General features: G+C 46.0%; 1 protein-coding gene across 1 annotated transcript; it reads left to right on the forward strand.

Moving 5' to 3' along the window:
• The first annotated feature begins 2,923 nt into the window (after window positions 1–2,923).
• E2F6 (E2F transcription factor 6) lies at window positions 2,924–24,481 on the forward strand. The gene is made up of 7 exons (XM_043604515.1): window positions 2,924–3,316; window positions 12,047–12,101; window positions 15,858–16,074; window positions 17,804–17,959; window positions 19,538–19,652; window positions 22,499–22,646; window positions 23,252–24,481. Exons 1-7 carry the CDS (start codon window positions 3,209–3,211, stop codon window positions 23,299–23,301), a joined length of 849 nt encoding a protein of 282 aa, XP_043460450.1. The 5' UTR covers window positions 2,924–3,208; the 3' UTR covers window positions 23,302–24,481.
• Window positions 24,482–24,979: the final 498 nt, after the last annotated feature.

Here is a 24,979-nt window from a genome sequence, read left to right on the forward strand (position 1 = left end):
TCCACCGCACACTCTTTCTTTCTTTCTCTCTCTCTCCCTCTCTCAAAAGAATAAACATTAAAAAAAAAAACAACAACAACAGCTGTGATAGTATTTTCCAGCACTTTCACCCCTGGCTGTTTTCTGGTTCCACCCTCTGGCTCTGCCCCACCTTCCTGCTCCCTGAACCAATCTTGTCTATTCCTGGACCTCAAGTACCCAGGTCACCTCCTTCAGCCCAAGCCTTCCCTTAAACCCGATCAACCCCCAAGCTTTCTGTCCCTTCTACCTCTCAAATCTATCTTTTCCTCCATTTGACTATTGCCAGCACCTTTGGGGCCATCACCAGCCGCCCTTTCAGTGACGGTGACAACCTCTCGTCCATTCTCCTTCCCTCCAATTTGACTCTTTCTGTTTCAGATCTAAAAATGCCTATGCTGGCGTGACAGGTATATGCAGAAAGTTGTAACATCTGGCAAATAATTGGATTACAATGTCAACCTTTGGGTTTGATCCTCATTCCCAAAAGGCTGCATTAGAAAGATTAAATTGGCTTCGAGTTAGCTGGGGTATCACGCACTTGAAAAGGGGCTGGGGATCAGTTGCTTCATCCGAAAAATAAGGGTTTGGGCTAGACCAGTGCCTCGCAGAGTATGCCCAAATCCTCAGAGTTTCTGATTCTGTAGGTCTGGGGTAGGGCCAAAAACCTTGCATTCCTAACAAGCTCCCATGTGATGGCGATGTTCCCGTCCACAGACCACACTTAGAAGAGCAGTGGACTAGACGATATCTGCGTATTTTCATTTCTTCACCTGCGCTATCCAATGTGGTAGCCACCAGATACGTGGCTATTTAAATTAATAGTGTAATTAAATTAAACATTAAATTAAAATTCAGTTCCTCAGACATACTAGCCACGTTGGAAGGGCCCAATAGCCACGTGTGTCTGGGCACCATTGTGGGGCATGGTTGATAAAGGGAAGGATATGGTGACTGAAGTCCTGCGAGTCCCCACAGGGCCCCCTCTCTGAGCCTCTGTATCTAATCTGCAACGTAGTCTAGAAATATCTACCTCACAGGGAGATGTGTAAAAAAAAAAAAAAACACCTGTAATTTACACGAAATTCCGGTTCCTTTTTTCTTCCTCCTCTGTGCTCCCATAGCATGTGATGCACATTCCGATGGTACTTCTGTGTTCTAGTGATGTGTCTCCCCAGGCTGGGGACAGCTGCAGCACAAAGTAAGGTCCCTGGCAGACTGGATTCCCCTTCAGCACCTCCTCCGTGCCAGGCTCTTGCTCCAACAACGTGTGAATGATTAAGTCTCGCGCTGAAGCCAAGTGTCATTGCCTGGCTCTCCACAACCGTTCTCGTGCTGTCTTCAGCCTGGAGTCCCTGCCACCCCCATCCTGACCCACACTCCACCTTTACTCACCCAACAGCATCTCTAGCTGGACACAATCTAGGCGGTCTCCAATTATCTTCTCAAGGATCGGCATCCCAGATGAACTAATCAGCTATGGAGTCAAATCCTGCTTCGAACCGCTGCCTTCCCCGGGACCCTGGGTGACGTTTGCAATCTCGCTAGTCTTCATTTTCCTAATCTATACATTGGGCAGGAAAACACCTTTCAGTTTTGATATAAGCTTTACATGCGAAAATGCATGCAGGACATTTAGCAGAATGCCGAACACATAGCAAATGCTGGCTTATGTCTTTTTATGAAAAACATTCATTTCTGGTCTCCAGCACTTGCCTTCTCAGGGACTCTGGTGGGTATAAAGGCATGTTTTAACCGCTCTGGGAAATTCTCCATTCTGCAACAAAATCCAATCTTTTAGACACTTAGCCCTTATGTTATTCTTTATTTCAAGCCGTTCACTTAGCAAACATTTACTGGGCTCTTACTATTTATTTGCCACACATTGTGCTAGATGCTGGTCATACAAAGATTATAGAATGCCTCTGCCTGGAGGAGTTTATAATCTAGCGGGGAGCCAACTTCCTCTGGAAGCCTGCCTTGCCCCCCGCCTCAGGCTGGGTAGAAACCCCCGGGGGTCTAACTACCATGAGGCTCAGGGGCTGCCCTCTACCCTGTGCTGAACCACATTGCCTTGCCTTTTTATCCCAAATATGTGTTTGTCCTTGTTCTAAGTAAGTTCATTCATTTCACAACAAACTTACTGTCTTTATTCCCATTTAACAAATGAGGAAACTGAGGCACGTTTTAGGATCCTGTAAACTGATTAAGGAGAGAAGCCGGTATTCGAAAACACGTTTTCTGACTCCAGCTTTACACTTTAAATGTTTTAAATGTTCTGTTTATCTGGTTCCTCCATTGGAAGACGAGGTTGAGTCTGTGCCAAACTCCGATGGATATCTCCTGTGCCCACCACGATGTCTGACACGACAGATAATCATTTATTTATTCATCAGATGAAAGAAAGGAAACAATAAAAAAGAAAAAGAAAGAGAGAGGAAAGAAAGAAAGAAAGAAAGAGAAAGAAAGAAAGAAAGAAAGAAAAGAAAAGAAGAGAAAAGAAAAGAAAAGAAAAGAAAAGAAAAGAAAAGAAAAGAAAAGAAAAGAAAAGAAAAGAAAAAAGAAAAGACGCTCGTAAGTAGACAATTGCACCACGGTCTGGTTACCATTTACTAAGCATCAACACCGGGCAAGTGCCCGGGGTGTGCAGAGGAAGCTCAAGATTAAATGAACATCCGTGCGCTCAGAAGTTTCAACGATGTGTCCACAACTGCGTTTCCCCCGCCCCCAAACACACACACCCGCGGCCTCTCTTCTCTGGCCCCGTTCCCTTCTTCTGAAATCCCCGCTCCACCTCTTCCTCCCCCTTGCCATCCTCTCCGTGGATTTCGCGTCCGGGCTTTCCCGAGCTCCGACCGCGGGAGAGGGTTAGGGCCTGGGAGCGCTCCGGCAGCGGCAGGCATGCGCACTGGGGGCGGCGCACTGCGCATGCGGGAAGATGGCGGGCCTGGAGTCCTGAGAACCGTGGGTCGCCCTGCTCTCCTCCGGCCTGCTCCGTAGCTCCCCAGGTCGTGGGGCAGTGGCGCGTTCGTTCGCGGGCCGGCCTAGGCAGCGGCGCCTCCGAGCAAGCTGCAGGCCCGGTTCGTGCTCGGCCTCCGGGAACCGGCGCGTTGGGGGCGGCGCCCGGCCGGAGCGGGAGAAGGCGGGAGAGCTCGCGGGGTGCGAGGCGAGGGGCGGCCGCCTGGGCAGCATGAGTCAGCAGCGGCCGGCGCGGAAACTGCCCAGCCTGCTGGTGGACCCGGCGGAGGAGACGGTGCGCCGCCGGTGCCGCGACCCCATCAACGTGGAGGGCCTGCTGGTAAGCCCCCGGGGGTGGCTCGTGCCCGGAGCGCCCGGGGCCCTGGCGCGGCGCGGGGTGGGGCGGGGGCGGGTCCCAGGCCCGGCCGCCTGCTCTCGTTTCGCGGGGAAGCCGGACCCACAGTCGTCTGGGTCGTGAGTTCCCTCTGGGCCGGGTTCCTGGCTGCTCGTCGGTCTCCCCGCCTCTCCCGCAGGCTGGTCGGTCATTCACGTGAACTCTCTCGCCTTCCCATTCAACACTTGCTCCCAAACGTGTTGTCAGTCTTCCTGGCTGTTACCTCGGGGCTGCGCAGCGCTGTTGGAGAATATTGCCCAGCATCGCGTTGTAAAGCCCTGTTTTTCTACCAACACTGGATTCTTGCTATATTTCTGCAACGTATTTGGGTTTTTTTCTTCATTCTCCTCTCCCATTCTCTTAACTGCGGCCATTTAAAACCTTGTGCACACTACGCTTCCCACCCCGCAGCTGCCCATTCAGCGAATTAAGGAAGCTTGTGCTCCCTCCCTGCGTAAGGTTAATTTCCTCTATTCTTGCTCTAGACTACAAGCAGTATATTCTCCTTGGTTCTCAGAGGCGTTGATGAATTCATCGTTTTCTGTTTCTCCCCGTGTTTTCAACTTCTCTGCTTGTTTCTTCCCGTAATGACTAAATGTTTGCTGAAGTTAATATTAAGCCCAATCCCCATGGTGACTCAGTCCTCAAAAATAGTTTGTGAGCACAGTCTCATTTAATTCTTCACAGCAGTCCCGAGACATTACTATTCTTGTTCTCCGTTTGTCAAAATAGACTTGGAGATGTTAAGCGACTTGCCAGCGATTAGATCGTGCCTGGGAAAGCCTGGATTTAACCTCACGATGTCCGACCCGTGATGATGAATTCTTGACTACGTACTTCAACTGCGTCCTAAATATTTCCCCATCTCAAAAGAGACTTCCTTTCATTCTAGTTGCCCTTTGACCTACTGTATCTTCCCTCCAAACTTTTCCAAAAAACTGTTTGGATTCCCTGTGTCCACTGCTGACTGTTATTACCACTGGGGAGGGGGTGCTCTGCCCTGAGCACAGCTCTAAGACTGTTCTAACCAAGGTTGCCAACAACCTTGTCAGTTCCAGCAGATGTCTGACTCCTTATCTCTGTAGTTTTGACACAACCGACCGATGTCTTGCTTTTGTTGGAAACTCGCTTTGAGTCGCTTCTTTGATGCAACCTGCTCGTCGTGCTCCAGATGTAGTCATCTGGTCTCTCCCGTGCTCCCCTGCAAACTCCTCTTCTTCTCCACATTCCTTACATGCCCGTGTTATTTGGGGTTTTCTTCTACCCTCCCTACGCATTCTTCGTGTGGGGTGTCATTCACCCCTCCTAGGATTTCTGGTCCATTCTTTATGGTTACCATCTCTATTGGTGGGTCTTCCCCTTTGAGAATTTGATACAAGCCCTGAACTCTCACCATCGAAAAACCACTTAATTTCGTATTTAATACCAGAAGATACACACATCCCTTGAAGTCTTAGATATTCTTATCTACTTTGGTAGTTTCGGTTGCCACATCATAATGACTCCCAAATCTATAAATTCAGCTCAGTTTTCCAACCGTCTACTCGACATCTCTACTTAGATTTCAAACTCCTATCCAGCGTTGAATTCATGATCATCTTGGCCTAAGCAGACAACAACGTTGCTGTGTCTCATCTTCGTAAATGGTACCACACCCACCATATTGTCCAAACTAGCATCTTAGTTAGGCATCATCCTTGCCTTTACCCTTTTCCAAACTGACCCCCCCTCTCCCCTCCCGATCTAATGAAACTAATCAGCAATAGTTGCGCCTGTAGCCATCTATCTTTAAGATTGTTGCAAGGTTTTCCTGCTTCTGGTCTAGCCCCCCAGACTTTTCTGTATGTTCTCCACATAGTAACCGTCTATAATGGTCTTTAAAGCATGTTTCTGATCATGTTGTTTGGCTTAATCAATCATGGTTCCCTAGTGCTCTCAGAATAGAGTAGAAACTTATTAATATAATAAAGTTCCTGGTGTTATCTTCTTTGAACTGCTTGTAGTTACTAGATTTCCAAATTTCCGTATTCTTTTGGATTCCTACACGTACATACTCCCCCTTCCAAAACTTACCTTTTCTTGTTACCTGCCCTGGTTTTCAGGTCTAGATGTAGAGGTCCCTTGTCTGAAGCCTTTCCTGATGTCTCAAGACTAGGTTAGGCACTCCTTTTGTGCTCCTAAAGCACCCTGTGCCTACCCTGTCTTTGCAAAGTATGGCTCTTAGGTCCCTGAGTGCAGTGACTCTGTCCATTTCATACACAGCGGTGTGGTGCCTCTCACAAAAGGATTTGGTAAATAGTTCTTGGATGGATGAAGCAGATACTTAAATGTTTGAATGTGTGTTTATTTTTCTGATTGTACACTGGTGGTGTAAACAACTATCTCATTGTTTTTTAACTGCCTAGTGACTGGAAGTATTTAACAAACTATATAGCTGTGCAAAAATTAGTTATTATGTATCTGAGTGATGTTCCCCAGGTAAATGGCTTGAAAACTGTCGGAATTTAGAGAAGGGAGAAGGTAGGGTTGGTTGGAGGTGGAACTTAGTCTGCACATTGAAAAGTAAGGGAAAATCGAATGAGTGAGGTGAATGCAAACCCCTTGTTTAATGGTCTATTTCCCGAGAGCTCTTAAAGGAGTAGTGCTCCCCCAAATAGGCAATCGGTACAAAGAGGCATCTGTATAGAGAAATTCTTAACCAATTTAGAGGCAGTGCTTAAGATTTTAGTCCCTAAAATGACCTTTTCTCTTTTCTTTGTCCTTTGCGATCTCAAATTATAATTTCCTGCGTAGTCTTCAGATGTGGGACTTGAAGTACTGGTAAACAGCCTCGGATGTTCTGACTTGCCTGTCAGGAGCTCCCGGTTCCTAGAGAGCTGTGTGCACCCAGATCGGTCGCACTGATCTTTCAAGTTTGGCGGCCTCTGCCTTCTCCATTCGCTTCCCAGGCTGGGTGTTCAGTCAGCAAATGGGGCACAGAAACTGTGTGAGGATTGAAAGGGAAGGTTCTTGGGATGTGACTACCACTGAGCTGTCCCCAGTCATCCCTCAGGGAGATTACCCGAGAGTGAGCTCTCAGAGAGACTTCCTTAGAGGAACGGAGACGTGGCTCAGCCCACGGTGGGGCAGAACCGGAAGCCGCGGTCTGTGCTGCGGCCTGGGCAGCTTCGTCCCGCAGGGATGGGAGGACTGCCACCATAAAGACGCTGGAAAGGTCCAGAGTAAGTGCCCTGCACAGGAACCACTTTGCAAAGGCTCCCGCTGGCCTAATCTGGGACACTCTGAGCCTTACAAGAACAGGTTTTCTGCTCACAGAATAAAAGAAGAATCCAGTTCCTGAAACCCAGCTCAGTCCTGCTTCTCCGGGTCTCCAGGCCAGGGAAACTAAAAAGACCATCATCCGACCCTCCTCCCTCCACACCCAGCCCACACTGCTGGGACAGACCGGGTAGCTGCTGCAGACCTTCCCGTTCCCAGGGGAGGAGACGGGAGTCACAGGGGAAGGTAACTGGTCCGGAGCAATTCTGAAAGGCAGCTTGGGAAACGTTAGGAATTCCTTGGTTAGGTCCCAGGGCCTGGGAGCATTTCTCTCTGCTCCCAGCTCGACTCTCTGGGCTGTTGGCTCCACTGTGTGTGTCTTCCTTTCTTCCTCATGAAAGGAAATGCCTATCTGTAACAGAGTGACTTTCTCGGCCTGCTTCCTGGCAGTAGAATTTGGGGTGTTGAGTCACCTCTTTTCGATTTAAACACCCTGTGTCCCTTTTAGTCCAAGCTGACGGTGTTTTCGCTGGTACGGTTCTCTCAGACACGGGTGGACCTTCTGTGAATCCTGTTGTGGCTCACTCAGCGGAAACAAGTCCCACCTTCCTTCAGGATAAACCCTCCTCTAGCTCGGGCTCCTGCTCGAATGGCTGATGGACGGTGCCCCAGACCTTCCGAGAGGCCCCGGCTTCCATCTGGAGGATCTGTGGGGCTCATCCTTCATCTCCGTCAAGGCCTTTTATGTGACTGTGCAGTGCTGTGAGGCGCCCGCTTTGATCTGCTGGGTGTCTTACCCCCAAGCTGTGCAGGCACACCCTCACCTTCTTCTTTAGATTATGCCTTTGATTTGGTCTTTCTCAGAAGTCATTTCTTACTCTGAGCTTCTGGAGAAGCTGAGAATTTTCAAAGGCTTTAAGTCCTGGCTCCTTTTCGTTTAACAGTCCTTTTCTCGATTTCTCTCTCTCTCTCATTCTATGCGCCGCAGAGAGAGACAGGTGCCACATTTGCCTACGTGGTAGGGAAATCTCAGATCACCCGCATCCGTTAGCATCTGCTTCCCGCGGAAGTGCGGTGGACGGTGAGCGTCCCGTCTTCGCGTAACAACCAAGGTCTCCCTTCCGGCGTCTGACGGCGCAGCCCTCGCCTCCTTTGGAACCTTCACCGCGGCGCCCAGGGCTCTGCCGACAGCTTCTTTCAAAACTGTTCAGTTTGAACAGACTTTGGTGACTGTACGGTGGCCGTGTAAGAGAATATCCTTGAGATACACGTGGGTTGTCTGAGGGTCTGCACTTTGGTCCCAGTTGATTCAAGGAAAAAAATCGTGTGTCCACAGAGGAAAAAGCGGTAAAGCAAATGCAGTAAAACGTGAACACCTGGGGGATTTGGATGAAGGGTAGGCAGCAATTCTTCTGCATCTTTTACGAAGGCTGAGATTATTTCAAAAGAAAAAGAAAACGGGTGTCCCTGAGAGGAGCTTGGACAGTCCCCTGTTGAGAGGGGCTCCGTTGTTCCTGACCTTGAGGGGGAGCCCCCTCCATTCCAGCCCTGTTTCCGTTCCCGGGTCCGCACTTGGGTCTGCACAAGAGAGTAGAGCATCGCCGGTCTCCGTCCAGGGCCAAGGCGCACTGCCCTGCACCGAGGGACTCCAGTAACGTGGGGTCAAGTGCAGGGGTGGCATTTCGGTTCCTTTTTTTTTTTTTTTTTAAATAGCTCACTAACTTTTCTGTGAGGAAACGTTCATGCTGATTTTTTTTTTTAATTTTTTTTTTTCAACGTTTATTTATTTTTTTTGGGACAGAGAGAGACAGAGCATGAACGGGGGAAGGGCAGAGAGAGAGGGAGACACAGAATCGGAAACAGCCTCCAGGCTCTGAGCCATCAGCCCAGAGCCCAACGCCGGGCTCGAACTCATGGACCGCGAGATCGTGACCCGGCTGAAGTTGGACGCTTAACCGACTGCGCCACCCAGGCGCCCCATCATGCTGATTTTAAAGCCACTTCAAAAGGAGTCCTATCAAGTCCCTTCTACTCCCAGAAAAGCTCCTGGCCTCCTTACTGAAAACCGTTGACCAAAGTTGGAGTAGCTGCTGGGGTAGCCAGGTGATACATGTTGTATTAGGAAGCAGCAAAGGGCACCCAGCATCTCTCAGGGATCTGTATTAATGGGGTGCGCAAGAGCGCGTCTTCACCCTGTGTCCCCGTGTCTTACATACTCACCGTGTCAGGGCTCTGAGTTACTTACCAGTTGAAGTCCTCTGTGACGAGGTACCCTTTCAACTTCAGATGTTAGCAAATGTTTGCCAAGTGCTCAAATGTGCCAGGCACTGTTCCGCTTCAAAACGCAGAAGGGTAATAGTGTCTTAGGCTCGCCGAGGATTTCACAGTTTACGAGATTTCCTTTAATCTTCACAGCAGCTTGGAAAGTGGACAATAAAATTCCATCAACACACTGCGTTTCAGATAAAGACTGGCATCTCTCAGTGTCTACGAAGTCATGTGACTGGTAGTCCTGAAGCCAGTCTTAAGCCAAGAACTATTTTGAACGTAAACGAGATGAATGTGTCGTCACTGTGGACACTTTGGAAATCTCCGAAATTGTACACCTGTAGGGTTTATACCTCTAGGATGTCTGCCCCCAAGGGGCTGTGATACTGTTGTGATTCCTCCAGGATAAAGAGATCGTGTTTTCATAGTCAAAAGGAAGAAACAATGGCTGCTGTTGGAGTCTGCTCTCCTGCAGGTCTCGGCGTAGGCCAGGTGGTGTGGCTGCACGTGTGGTGAGGAAAGCTGTCCTTGCTCCTGCTGCTGTGCCCGATTGAGGCATTATCCCTGTGCCAGCCTGGGAACGGCAGCCGTCTCGATAAGAGGACGAGAGAGAAGGGAGCAGAAAAGAGGCCCTTCTGAAATATGTGGCAAGCAGATACTGAGAGAGCCAATTAGGATGCCGTCAAGTACTCGTATGTAGGCCTTGGCCTTGCTACTCTAAATTAAGAACAGCAGTCTATTTGTAGCACGGCACCCACGAGCGCAGTGGCGTTAACCCTTTCTGTGTTTCCTGTGTACTCTCTTAGGAATGTAGAAGAGTTTAGGGTATTTGTTTGTATGTTGCAAAGCAATGTGATAAAGACGGGTTATTGTCGTTTAAGAATCTTGCTACGGGGGCGCCTGGGTGGCGCAGTCGGTTAAGCGTCCAACTTCAGCCAGGTCACGATCTCGTGGTCGGTGAGTTTGAGCCCCGCGTCGGGCTCTGGGCTGATGGCTCGGAGCCTGGAGCCTGTTTCCGATTCTGTGTCTCCCTCTCTCTCTGCCCCTCCCCCGTTCATGCTCTGTCTCTCTCTGTCCCAAAAATAAATAAAAAACGTTGAAAAAAAAATTAAAAAAAAAAAAAAAAGAATCTTGCTACGATAAACGCTGTCTCATACACTTTTAGCAGAAGGGTTAGATGTAAAAATAGCAATGACTGTGGGTCACATTCATCTGTGTCCTTTAATAGGACTGCCCGTCAGCGTTTCAGCGGTGGGCACCGTGTTTGCAAATCACTGCTGTTGTTTGGCGGGGCTCGTCAGGCCCAGGCCCTCCCCCGAGACAGGCCTTCCCAACTCTGGTTTTGCACAGCCCAGCAGGTCTGCGTTTTCCCTTAAATCCTAACAGCTGAGTTCATCTTCTAGCAGAATTCTCTGTCAGTAGAGTTAGTCCATACGAGGTTCACTTGCTGGTAGATGCTATAATCTTGTCCTAAATGGCAGGGAGATCGTCGTGGCAAAGATTGGTCCTTAACGCTGAGGCAGACCAAGAGCTTCTAAGCCGTCCACCTTGCCTTTAGGCTTCCTCACCCCCCAGTCTTTTTGCTGTGTTGCCACCGTACTTCATCCCTACACGGTGAGCTGGGGTATGTCACGTTCTCATTCAGAAATCTGCCGGGCGCCCTCACTGCGCACACTCCTTAGCGTGACTTCCGTGTCTGTGTCGAGGGTGGTGCCTCATGCCCTTCCGACTTCCGTGTCAAGTCAGTCTTGCACCAGCCACACGGGTGGGTGTGCAAAAGGTGCCGTGCGATTTGTATTTTCGTACTTCGGGTGCATTTCATTTCTTGCACTAGGAATCCTATCTTTTCCCTCCTTCGTGAAGCTCCCACAGGTTCAGGCAGAATCTGGCTTGTCCTTCAGGGCCCAGCTGGGGATCCCCTTCCTTGTGAATGCTTCTCTGATATCCCTCTCCGGGTGCATCCACAGTATTCCTGTTGATTCTTCTCTTATCCCAGTTTTGCTACAGCCAGTTTGGGGGTGAATTTTTTCACTTAGACAAGAGCCGAACCTGATCACGGCCTGTCTGGAGGCTCCTCTCGTCATTGTAGTTTGTTGTAAGCATGAGGCTAATACAGGTTTTTGTTTACGTGGCTTTATCTAAATGTTTTATTTCTTTTTTGCAAAAACAGTTTCTAAGTGCGTGGCAAATGTTTTACTAGCAGTTTACATAAACTTTCATAGCTTCTAAATACCTGATAAGATGGTAGTCATTGGTGGCAGAATTAGTACTCATTTCCTGGTTGTTTGGAGAATTTAAAAGAAGCGGTTTTTTTTAATTAGTCTAACACCAAGGTTTCTAGTTACGTAGCATACGTTATTTTCCATTATTAGAAACGCTGCTGGGGGCGCCTGGGTGACTCATTTTGGTTGAGCATTCAACTCTTAATTTTGGCTCGGGTCATGATCCCAGGGCCATGGGATTGAGCCCCCAAGTCGGGCTCCAAGCTAGGCATGGAGCCTGCTTGGGATTCTGTCTCTCTCTCTCTCTCTCTGCCCCTCCCACGCGTGCGTGCTCACTCTCTCTCAAAATAAATAAACTAAAAAAAAAAAAAAAAAGAATAAATAATTTTTAATTAAAGAAATAAATGCTGTTTTTACATTAATTATAGTGGAAATGCATGGCCACCTGTGAAAGCTTGTGAGCAAATTTTTTAGAGCCACTTACACTTAGATAGCAAGGGGTGAGCATTTCCTGGTTTAGACCTATTCTGCACCTCTGCTGAGCTTTCCAGCATCAGAGACAGTGTCCTAGTCATCTTCGTATTCCTTTTTATTCTCAGTATCTGATACAGATGATAGAGTAATGCCTATTCAGTAATAATTTCTCATTCATATTTCTTCTCCACCCGTTCTGTAACTACTTAACGTCCATACTTACGGAAGCCCGTGCAGCGTTAGAAACTTAACTCCATGAACCCTGCCAGTCATGAGTACAGTTAGGGTGGTGACAGCTTAGAAGAAAGAGTGCTTTTCTCGCATCCAAATTATCACCCCAGGGAGAATAAAAACCTCTATATTTTCCAGTAAATGCTGTTCATTTGCGTTTTTTTTCATTTGCATCATTGTTTTTAAATTACTAATTTACATTTCTGTGTTTTCCTTTTTCCAGCCATCAAAAATAAGGATTAACTTAGAAGATAATGTACAGTATGTGTCCATGAGAAGTAAGTTGATTCCTAAATAGGTTTTAGGTTTTGTAGTTTGAACTTCATATGGTTTAAATGATTTATTTTAAATGTACGTAAGTTGATTCAAAACTGAAAATGTATTATTTGTACATTGATTTTCAGCAAACACTTGTGAGGTTGTGGGCTGAGTAGTGTAAACAAATGTCAGTTTATTCTTTGCTGCTTAGGGAAATGCATTTTAAAAATGGAATGGTCCGGGGTGCCTGGGTGGCTCAGTGGGTTGAGCGTCCAACTCTTGATTTCAGCTCAGGTCATGATCTCACAGTTCATAAGATCGAACCCAGCATCGGGCTCTGTGCTGACAGTGGGGATCCTGCTTGGGATTCTCTGTCTCCTGTCTCTCTCTGCACCTCCCCTGCATACATATGCTCTGAATGAATGAATGGTCTGTGTTTAAGGGTGTTTTCTCGAAGTTCTGTGAGAGCGATTACATGTTGCTGTCAGCAGAATTGAAGGCCATTGACCACAGTCAGGAGAACCAGTCTTTTGCCCTCCAGATTCCTGGGACTCCCTTTGCTGTCTCCCACCTCTGCCACAGACCAGGGCGCGGAGTCAGTTAAAGGAGGCGAAGTGCCCATTGCTCTAGTTCCCTATCCTTCTGGAAATTATAACCGTAGAACGCCCCACCCCTGATTTTCTCTTAATTTTGGTCCTAACCGCGATGGATGGACAGTGCGTAGATCCCAGATAAATCTTAATATCAGCCCTAATTTCTCCTCGGCCCCTGCCACAATCTCACCTGTAGTTGGTCCGTTTTACCTGTGAAGCGTGTCCTCCGTCCGGCCCACAGCACCACCTCACGGTAACATCTAACACACGTCGAGCTTGTACGGTACGAGCTGTGTTAAGCTCTTTGCATGGATTATCACTACAACCCTTTAAAATGTAAGCGTGGATTGTTTCTCATTTTGTATAGTTGAGTAAACTGAGGCCCAGAGAGGTCAAGGGACTTGCTTAGTCGGGATTCAATTCCCCACCTCTCTGACTTCACCTCTAGTTGTAAGCACGGGGCTAGACCCCTGCTTCTAGCGTAGACTCTCCGTCTCTCCCTGCCTGATGTGGGGGGATAGCCTCCTGAGTAGGTTGTCTGCCCATAGGCTCTTCCACGCTGCTGCCAGTGTGATTTTCCTAACACAGAAATGGGATCGGGACCTCCCTCGACCCGGAATTCTTCCACGATGTTCTGTTACATACAGAGAAAACTCCGACTCCTCGTGTATTTCATTTTACTGATTTGTGTCAAATTTATAAGCCACCTCAGATCCTTAAGGGGAGCGAGGCCGTGGACAGCGGCCAGGTGGAAAGACGGGGCCCTTGCACGTTGTCTCTTGCCCCACGGGCTGCCTGGGCCTCCAGCTGCCGCCCTCACCCATCGCTGAAGCTCTGCCTGCGGGGGGTTCCCTACACACACCTGTCCTCAGACACAGCTCTGCCTTTCGACGTGCTGTTTCCTCTGTCTCATTAAGCCCCTTGCCCTCTGTCAAGAGGGGAGACACCCTCCTCTCCACGTTCGTGTCCTCTGCCCACACACCCCCTTCGTGAGGACTTCCTTCCTTCCCGTGCCGGTTAGGTTTCGTCTCGTCTTCTCAGGCAGCTTGGACACCTCTCTCAGCACGGACCTCAGGGCGTTGTGATCGACTAGGGAACATCTTCGGTTTGAAGACCTTTTTAAGTCATGTTTATGTTCTTTCAGCAACTATCATATTCTAGGTTTTCAGTTAACATCTGTTCTTTCTAAAGTGACTAACATGGTGGCGGTGTTCTTATCCTGAGCTTGTAAGACCATGTTTTGTTAGTAATGAGGGTGATTAGATTTATGCTTTCTGAAGTTAGAATTTCTCGAGCGCCTGGGTGGCTCAGTTAGCCAAGCATCCGACTCTTGATCTGGGCTCAGGTCACGATCTCACAGTCGTGGGATCGAGCCCCGTGTTGGGCTTTGCACCGAGCACGGAGCCTCCTTGGGATTCTCTCTCTCCCTCTCTCCGCCTCTCCCCGACTCTCCCCGACTCGTGCTTGTTCGCTGCCTCTCAGAACAAATAAATCAACGTTAAAAAAAAACCCTAATAAAGTTAGCATTTCTCTTTTGTAGTCTTCAACGGGTTTTGATAGAATTCTGACTTCTAATTTAAATGAAATTTTCATTCCTCCCTAATCCCATTTAATCCGAAGTGTAGGAGTGGTCTCCACAGAGAAGACATGTGCATTATAAAATACATACTTGTGTTCTTGGAGTAACCACCAACAGCCTTTAAACTGAATGTGACATTGTAGAGATTCTGAACATGGGAATTTCCGATTGAAGACAGCATGACTATTTCTTCTGAAGCGTACTGGTCATTTTGTGCTGTGAAAGTAGCAGAAAGGAGAGATCATATTCTCCACTAAAGGGCAGCTCCGTGATTCCTGAAACTATTTACTCTGCACACCAAACTATTAAGAACTTGTTTTTTAGTATCAAATTAGGGAAAGATGAAAGGAACCTAATAGTTCTGAGGACCTCATTCACTGTGTGAAATCGGTAGGCTAGCAGGTGTAACAGCACATGTTCACACGCTTTAAAGTACCCTTTTACCCATCAGTTCCAAACCGCAGAACTTACCGGAAGGAGACAAAGATGCAGACAGAAATTTAGCTGCAGGGAGATTTATTGAAGTATTGGGCCAAACAGCAAAGTTGGAGACAGTTGGAATTTCCAGTATCGGAGTATGTGTAGCAAATACTCCATGAAGTGAAATGTCACGCAGCCCTTCAGAATAACGTTGAAATACATTTGTTGACAAGCGACGATGTTCACGATGTTGAGTTAAAACAACATGCTAGAGGATAGTCTGTTCTTTTGTTTTTAAAAGTCACGTATACCTATTGACAGGTGTATGTCTGTGTGTGGAGGGGGCCGGGCATGTATGAAAAACCAGAATCACAGTAGGTGAGGGATGGAGGGAATTAAAGACATTTTCCCCCCTTTATTTGCTTATCTGTTAACACAGGCTAGTGAATATTTAAAAATGGAATAATAATCAGTTTGAAGACTTTTGCTTTTCCTCGAGGTATGTCTTAATTGTTCTAATGGAAGACCAGTTTGAGCTCTTACAGAAACTTCCATCAGGGTTACGCTGTGACACGTACAGGAACATTTTAAGTATTAAAGAGAAAAAGCCAAGTCTCTGCCTTTGCTTCTATAAAGAACATCTTGGGGCGCCTGGGTGGCTCAGTCGGTTAAGCATCCATCTCTTAATCTCGGCTCAGCTCGTGATCTCACAGTTTGAGTTCGAGCCCCGTGTTGGGCTCTGCGCTCACAGTGCAGAGCCTGCTTGGGATTTTCTCTCTCTCTCCCCTCCGCCATACCGCTCCCCTGCTCGTGCCCTCTCTCTCTCTCAAAATAAACTTAAAAAAATTCTAATCCTGTTCCTGAGAGTGGTGTAGGTACAAATGCAAACTCTCCGCTTTATGTTTGAGAAGAGGCCGCAGACCCCTGCAGATTCCCGTGTCCAGAGGACCTGGCTCCATATTTCAGATACTCTGTTAAGTCTAAAGCCTTTGCTTACTTGGCATAGGTTGATACATTTTGATCTGGTGTGAGAAATCTAGTTCATAAAAATCAGCTATGATGTGTTCAGTGTGTAGAATTTCGATGGGTGTCTGTGTTTACTGAGGAGATAAATTATTTTTTTTAATGAGCTGAGAAAGAAATGCTATAGAGAATTTTACAAATTTGTTTGTTTTGTTTCCCAGAAGCTCTAAAAGTGAAGAGACCTCGTTTTGATGTATCTCTGGTTTATTTAACTCGAAAATTTATGGATCTTGTCAGATCGGCTCCTGGGGGGATTCTCGACTTAAACAAGGTCGCCACGAAACTGGGGGTGCGGAAACGAAGAGTATATGACATCACCAATGTCTTAGATGGAATCGATCTGGTTGAAAAAAAGTCTAAGAACCATATTCGATGGATGTGAGTTGGTTTTGAACTTTTCGTGCTTTTTTTTTTTTTTTTTTTCCTTCTCCTTAAGTGACAATACCCAGGTTTGAAACAAACTAGTATTTGTAGTGTTTTGACAGGACAAAACAAAGTAAGATATGGCTTCTTGCTAGAAAAAGATTCTATAAAAATTTTGTTCATTTGTTGCCGCACAAGGTACATAAGTATTTTTTTTCCTACTTAGGACTGAATAAAAGCCATAGATCTAGGATATTGTTCTGGTGTTATGGAAAAGTTAAATGGAATGATAATCGGTTTTAAGACTTGCTTTTCAAGATCACAAGAAGATCTTAAGCATCTGATTGCTTAGGAAATTTTTTTCCAATTGGTTATTGCTATCGGGAAGAAAGTCGCTAAGGTCGTCGTAAGACAATGTAATGTAATAAACGCTTAGAGGCTTCCTGCTCCAAGAGTTGTAATTCATTTGTTCTGGGGGAAGGTGGGAATCTCATCTTCCTTCTTAATTACCCCAGGTGGTTATGAGTCTGATAGACTATGGATCCACACTGTCCTGAATGTAAAAATAAAAATCAGTGGACCATGTCTAAAAGGCAATTGCTAAAGACTTTATTTTTGATGAGGAAGACCCCATGGAGAAAAAGCCTATGGCATAGACGTAGATACACACGTGGATGTGTGTGTGCATACGTGCACGAGAAGAAAGCTGTTAGTACACATGTGGATGTGGATACGTGTGTGCATGAGAAGAAAGCTGTTAATACTTCTGACAGGCAAATATTTTGGAAGAGTAAGAAACAGTTCCAGCTTCGAAGTGCATGTAAATACATTTCATTTCAGGCAATGACAGATGTCCCAACAAAGATCACGAAATGGTTTTAAATAACGAACTTTGCTGATAGAGGAAAGGGGTTCATAAAGGAAGTTACTTTTTTCAGCAATACAGAAATGCAGATTGAATTCTAATCTGAACGTGTTTGCTAAATAACATTAATAACACCTTAGGGGTTAATATCAGATTGCATTCCGAATCGCTAATTGCAATCAGGTTTGAAAAGTAGCAAGCAAAAGGTCAAGTAGTAACAGCCTTTTTCCTCATTATTTTTCATGAAGAAGAAAAACAATGAGTATGAGTTGTTCGGGTCAGATCATAACCGCTGCGATAAGGTAGACAGTAATAACTAAAGAAAATACATCTTTTAGGAATAATGCATACAATCTTATATTCAGCTCGAACCAGATAAAAGATGCGCATTAGGGAGAATCCTCAATTTTATCAGAGGAGCTGTCATTTTAGTCAGAACCCCTTGTTTGTCATCAGGGGACTAAAAGATTACAACTTCTCAAAAGTCCTGCTTAAGTGCTAGAGCTGGGACCTAAGCTGGGTCTCGTTGACTCTTGGGCGGTGCCCGGTGTGCTTCGTCCGCTTTGCCCACCACTCAGTCTGCGTAGAGTTCTGACGGTCCCTTGGGTCTCCTCAGATCCCTGTGTAAGAGACTAGAACGGGGACAGAAAGCAGTGTAGCTCTACGAAGAATAATGGTTGTCTGGAATACAGGGAGGTCAGGAGTGAAGTGAAGTACCTAGTTTTGTCTGTCCCTTTGGGAAATGCCTGACGTCAACATCGGGAGAAGTTCCAATAACCTAACTTGTGTCTTCATCTCCTGGAGGTGACTCACAGGGAGTTTTTTGTTTGTTTTTGTCTTGTCATTACTATTATTTTATTAAATGCCTTTCTCTTAAAGAGGGTCTGACCTTAGCAATTTTGGGGCGGTGCCTCAACAGAAGAAGCTGCAGGAGGAGCTTTCTGACTTATCAGCAATGGAAGATGCTTTGGACGAGCTGATTAAGGACTGTGCCCAGCAGTTGTTCGAGTTAACAGATGACAAAGAAAACGAAAGATATCCTTTAACTCTGTCCTTTAAAAAAAAAAAAAAATTCCCCTTCCAAGGCAGAGGTTACTTTAAATAGTAGGGTCGGCCTGGGAACTTAATTCATATACTCAGGATACAAAATTAGACCTTTAGAAATTTTGAAGTAACCAAAGAGTTAGGAGTATAGCCTCAAACATACACAGATAATTGCCTTTTCCTCTTTCGTGTGGCATTTGTTCAGGTCAAATGCTACATTCAGACCGTGTACCAAGGTTCATGTTTGCTTATCAAATTAAAATAGTGACACATTCTTGCTTCGTTTTTTAGTCAGAATGCTATAAAGATAGCAAACTATCTTTTGTGAAATTGGCTTTTGTGAAATTCAGGTTTTGCCTAATTTGTTAACTGAGGTTTCTTTTTCTTTTTTTTAATTAATATGTATTCATTTTTGAGAGACAGAGCGCAAGTGGGGGTGGGACAGAGAGAGCGAGACACAGAATCCAAAAGAGGCTCCAGGCTCTGAGCTGTCAGTACAGAGCCCGACACGGGGCTCGAACTCACGGACTGTGAGATCATGACCTGAGCCGAAGTCGGACGAGTTCGGTCTGACTGAGCCATCCAGGCACCCCACTGAGGTTTATTTCTGAAACGATGACATTGCCATTGAAATGGCAGTGGATGAAATGGCAGCTGCCATTCTGGTCCACAGAGCCCGGTGTAGCTACACGGGACCAGCGGGGCAGACCTGTCTTTGGTGGCGATCTTCTCCTGGGTCTCCTGGGCCCACCTACTGCTCTGTTTTCACTGCACCTTTGCGAGGCTCCACTGGTTCCCAGCTGCTTCATGCTTTGAGTTTACTCACACTCCGCATCAGTTAAAACCTATTTTCACAGTACAGTTATCACAAGGGAAATAAATGCTGTTCCTCTACCTAATCAGAAAGTCTGTGAAGTAAGCAAAAAAAAAAAAAAAAACGGGGAAATGCAGTAAGTCACTTAATTGGTAACATTTCAGCAACCCAGTAAAACAAGAAGAAAAAAATTCATGTAGTGAGATGGAAAATAATTTGGGATGTGGGAAATCCCATGAGTACATGGTAGTCCTAGAACACATATTCTCCAGATTGATGCCACTTTTTTTTTTTCTTTTTTACAGATTTTTTTTTCCACCTTGCATTTTTGGAGAGTCTCATCAAAATTGAGTATTTTTTCCCCAAATGTTCTCATAGTTAGATCTAGCATCGAATAGGGAATTGGGGGCAGGGAGCAGTTAAATGCCTTCACCTGAGGTTTTTTGTGTGCGTGTGTTACGTGTATGTGGACAGTTTGTCCGGAAATTGTCACCATAGTCACGACGGTAGACTTTAAAGGAATTCTTTGAGCTATACATATTGTAAAACATTGTGTAAAGTCTAAGGAATTGTTTATGAAGTAGTAAGAGTTCTATATGAAATGATTTTCTACTAATTGCTTTCCTTAATTGTGAGTTTGTATCCCATAAAAACTACAGAGATTCTAACATGACACTTATATTCGTGTATTATCAGAGATCAGTTATCTCCTCCGTAAGTAGCATTCTGCTTAGAGACCCTTGACTGACGTTTACACTAGCGTACGTGACGTATCAAGATATTCACAGCATCCAAGCCTTCCACGAACAGATTGTCATCGCAGTGAAAGCTCCGGCAGAAACCAGGTTGGATGTCCCCGCTCCCAGAGAAGTAGGTATCCCTGCATGTTTAAGAAGACCTTGTAAAGAATGGGGGCAGGTCAACTGTTCAGGCTGCTGTGTTGCAGTCGTAATATCTTCACAAGCTTTATGTGTGTGGCAGTTGCACATCTGACGCCGCTCGAGGCACTTTGCACGTTTTAGCTTGTTTTGCATAACGCAACAAAGGAAGCGGTCATGATCACGATCCTCTGACAGGGGAGGAACCTGAAGCACAGAAAGATTAACTTTCTCATGGTCACACAGTAAGCGACAGGCCGGAATTCAAACCCAGATGGTTTGTCTCCAGAGTATGTTCTTGACCATTGTTCTGTCCGTGAACTCTTCCTATACTATAACGCGCTGCAGTGCCTCCACTGTGCCACAGGATGCCATAACCTATTGTAATGCCTGCTAGAGGAGTCTCCAAGAATTGGCCCTGTTGCTGGAGTTCCAGATTGGGTGTCGGTCAAGGCTCTAGAAGTTCACTCTAACCAAGTTCATGAAAGACTAAAGAAAGAATAAACAGGAACGCTAAGTGGTACATTTAATTTTTTTTAAATTGTTTTTCACTGTTTATTTTTGAGAGAGAAAGACAGAGCATGAGCAGGGGAGGGGCAGAGAGAGCGGGAGACACAGAATCCGAAGCAGGTTCCAGGCTCTGAGCTGTCAGCACGGAGCCCGACATGGGGCTCAAACTCAGGAACCGTTGAGATCATGACCTGAGCCAAAGTTGGACATTTGACTGAGCCCCCCAGGCGCCCCCTAAGTGGTACATTTAATACGAAATGTAAAATTGCTGTTTAAATGAAAAGATGCTTATCAGCCGCCAGCTGCTTAGCACACTCTTTCCCTTGCCGGAAAGTTTATATTGAAAGATAATTGTCATCAGAAGGTTGCTTGGTAAGGATGGAATCAGGACCAAGGAATGTGGCCATTCTTGGGACAGATTGTCAAGTTCTGACAGCCTGTAGACCCATCGGTGCTCATAGTGACCGCTCTGCGTTGCTATAGGGGCTTCCCTCCCTCACAGTGAAGAATGTTCTTACCACTCATCTGTCCTTTCATCCCCACCAGACCACTGTCCAAGTGAGCACCATGTTACTTGACAGTGTGTTATAAGTCAGTCAGGGGACAGCCTTTAATCTAGTCACACTCAAATTGTGACTTCTTGGTGACGCTTCCTCATTATTTTATTTAGATCTGGATATAATCCAAGTCTCCTAAGCAACATTTGTGTTTAATAGGAGTCGTTTGAGAGATGTTCAGACTTTTTTTAAATAACCACTAATCTCTCAACACATCCTTACCCGGGGACATGATAGTCCATTCGGCAGTGACTGACAGGGTTTTGGTTTTTTCCCCCTGCACTACGAGCTGCCTCGGGCCGTAATTGCCAGATTTTGCTGGGTTTTTTGATCCCGCCCAAGACTGAGAGTCCAGTTTGAAGGCTGAGGAACGTGGGCCCTCTGGGCAGCCCTGCTCCGCGGTCGGGCAAGAGCGGGAGCAGTGGACAGGAGCGCACTGCGTGCAGGGGAGCCCGCCGCCCGCAGAGATCCAGGGCGAGATCTGGGGAGCTGGTGCCAGGGTGGTTGGGCTTCAGGTCAGATCTGGCTCGCTGGCTTTGGGGCATAGTCTTGTTGGGACACAGCCACCTGCCCGTTTGTTTAGATATATTGTCTCTGGCCGCTTTCAGTCTGTGATGGCAGAGTTGTGTAGTTGTGACACAGGGATCGTATGGCCCACAAGCCCCTTCACGGAAAACGTTTGTCAGCCCTGATTTGGTGGAGTAGGAAGTCCTCGGCTGGCTGCCAGTTCCGAGCAACGTCACAGTTTCTTTTGTTTAGAGATATTCTTTGAGTTGTGTAAGATAATACCGTTCAAACCAGACCTGGCCTGGCCATCTAGAGCCTGAGCACACGTGTACTTTCTCTGGCCTACACGTCTGGTACCAAGAAGCCCCTCTGAGAGACCGCATCTCACCGAGCCCTATTAGGAGATGACAGTGAGGTTTGTGGGGCAGGAGGGGGCCCCGGTGTCTATGCCAAGCCCGGGCCTCCCCGCGTGAAAGGAGAAGAGAACAGACTCTGTCACAGTTGAACCCTCTTCCGGTCAGAACAGCAAAGGAATCCTGTATAACTGGAACCGTTCCTTCAGATTTTGGCGTAAATTGGTTCATTTCGGGGTCCTGGCACACACACAAAGATGATGATTTAGCATAACTGTCAGTAGAAGCCCCTATTTCCTGATACCTTACAGAAAAAATAACTAATCCTGAGTAAATTGAAAAATCCAAAGCCAAAAGATGTGAATAATCATAATTAATAGTCCTTTATACGCAGTACTTTTTAAATGTTTTTTAAGTCACTAAGGGACGTTTTGTCAGGATCTCATCTTTTTCAGGTGGACGAAAGAACGGCTCTTTCAGTTAACTCAGCACCTCTCAGGGGTCAAAAAATCTGGACACACCCTTCTTATTTGAGACTACAGGGTATTTTAGGTTTCTCTGTTATCCAGACACTGATCGTGGACCCTCAGGGACCGACTCCTAGAAGGGGTCAACTCCTTGAGTAGAGAAAAATGGGCTCTTGAGTGCTGAAGTAGTCACATCATGACTCCCATCGAGTCGTCGTTTCAGCCCCGTGAGCTGGCCGGTGGCTTATTGGCCAACACTGAAGTGACTAAAGCCACGTACGTGGTTTTCTCAAACATACGATAGGAAGGAAACCACCCGCGTTTAAATTTTCAGCAATAGCCCTTGAATGGAAACTTTTGCAGTTCTAGTGAGTGAAAAAATGTAATCAGTGAACAGACACCCTGACGTGTCTTCTTTAGGGTGTTTTATTTCTATTTTACCAGGACTCCATCACAGTACACATAAGAAGCACCAAAGGACCCATCGATGTTTATTTATGTGAGGTGGAACACGATCATTCGGGTAATAAAGTGTCTGAAGGAGCGGGCACCTCTTCATCTAAAAACAAACATCCAGAACACCCCGATAAAGGTAAGTATATCAAGTGTGTGATGAGGAAAATTGAAGATTCTGATGGCTTTTTACAAAACCATACAAAACAAATTTGTATATTTGTATATATAAATATATATATATGTATGTAAAAAATCATTAGAATCTTAAATTCGTGTATATACATATGATTTTTAGTATATTGTTACAAATGCATCTTACGGCCTTACGGATATTTTTACTCTTTCTAGCCACGAAAACACGAGTTAAAGAATTACAAGGTAATTTAGACTATTAAACAACAAGGTAGTTTAGCCTGTTTCTAACAAAAATAGAGTTAGATGCTGTGCAGTTTTGATCTCGAAAACTTAGAATCTAGTCGGTCCCGTGGTGGTGCCTCCCAGCGCGGCCTCTGGGTAGGTAGAGAAGCCGTCTCCGTTCTGACAGGTGCTGGCGGGTGCACGTGCGACCTCGCTTGACTCTGGGGAGACTTACAACAGGAGCCTGTGCCATTGACAGAACGGTGTGGCTGTTGGCCAGGGCTCTTCAGGGTTCTTTTAAGCACTTGAAGTGCGTGTTCGCTTACCTGTCCGCCTTTCGAACCCTCACTCAGGAGAATTTCTTCCATGTTTGTTACTTTTCAGAAGAAAAGCCTCCACAACAAAGTGAAGAATTACTTGAAGTGAACAACTGACAGCATTTGCAGATGCGTGTATGGAGTTTTGGGGAGCATCCCGTGTGGATGAATCATGCATCAGATTTGATTCTCAGAGCAATAAATCATCCACGAAGTTCTCTGCTTCTCCGAGACAGCATCAAGGCCAGTGGTGGCTTTGAGGGGTTCACTACTTAGGTCTACTGGTAATTACGGTTTTTGCATTTGAAAACGACTCTTTTTATAATTATTCACTGCTTTTTGTCAGTGAAATAGACACCCTGCCTACTGAAATAATACTCTTCCGTCACGGAGAGTATCCCTGAGAAAGGCAGTCGGGCCTGAAGCAGACCGTGCTTTGTGGACTCTGCCCTTCCCTTCAAGGATCATGTGTCATTGTCACGCAGGAAATTGCCTTACGCGGGTTCATGTCTGCAATTAGCTCTTGGATGAGTATACACAGGCGTCTAACCGTGATGTCTCTGTATATATCTGTATAATGTTTAGATGACTTATGTAATATGTCTAAGTAAAACTTTCCACCCTTGTACAGCCAAAATAGTGTATATATGGAAAGTAACAGACAAATTCTCTAATTTCTGTGGTATCGATAACTTATTAGAATCCTCAGAATGGGGGTTAGAGGAAAGTTTTTTCCAAACTTCTACATGTAGAAGTATCATAAATATGCTAGACATTTGAACATCATGGATTTAATTAAAGTGTTTCCATATGGTTCCCAGTGCTGAAATTGAAATCTGATACTTCTTGATTTCAAGCTTCCTCCAGGGTTAGTGTGTGTGAGCCGGTTAATGCGGGCCCTGAGGCTTTAGGGGCAAGTATAGAAATACTATCAGGTAATGGCTTAATTCTTTGCAAGACATGAATTTAATCATGATGAAAATTGGAAACTATTTTAACCTTTTTGCAAGCAGATTTTGTAACGTTTCTGTATGCAGCCTCGCTTTTCAATCAGAGGGGTTTACTTTTGATGAGTTGGTTGTACCCTGCCCTCTCTCCAGCTCTAGTCCCACATTTCCAAGAACCTAGCTATTTCTACCTCATTGGGTAAATCATTTACCACTCTGTGCCTCAGTTTACTCAGTAGTTTACCATTAGACTGTGAGCTCCTTGAGGGACTTTGTCTTAATCATTGTTATACCCAGCGCCTTGCACCATGCCTGGCACATAAAAAGTGCTCAATAAATGTTTGAACAAATCACTGAGTGAGTGAGTGAGTTGTAAAGTTCGTCTGAAAACACTCGTCTGTCGTAAGGATTCTTGTCGGCGTCATGCAGAGTCCTGTTTTAAACTTCTCTCGCTTTCAGAGAGAGATTTGAGGCAAGTTGAAATTAAAACCGTGTAAAAAAAAAAAAAAAAGATAATTCAAGAGGAGTCACAAATCAAAATACTGAAAAATAATGCCGAGGGCTGGGATCGAGTTACCTCTGAGCTCTGCAGTGCGATTCGGCAGACGTCAGGTCGTGTGTAAAGACGATACCGTGCGACTGGATGAGCCCATCTAACGAGGGGGTGAGCCGGAGCAGAGGAGCGACCCGCGGACGCCTCTTCTTAAGAGGAGATGCAGAATAAAAAGCCTCTCCTGAGCAGGAACGATGGGCCGGGGAGAAGGTGGTGGCCCGGGAAGCCTTGCCGAAAGTCCGCCGTTCGTAACCAGCGGTTCGTTCCTTAAGTGTGAAATGCGACAACGCTTGTG

Source organism: Prionailurus bengalensis, chromosome A3, assembly GCF_016509475.1.
Source record: "Prionailurus bengalensis isolate Pbe53 chromosome A3, Fcat_Pben_1.1_paternal_pri, whole genome shotgun sequence".
Lineage (NCBI taxonomy): Eukaryota > Metazoa > Chordata > Mammalia > Carnivora > Felidae > Prionailurus > Prionailurus bengalensis.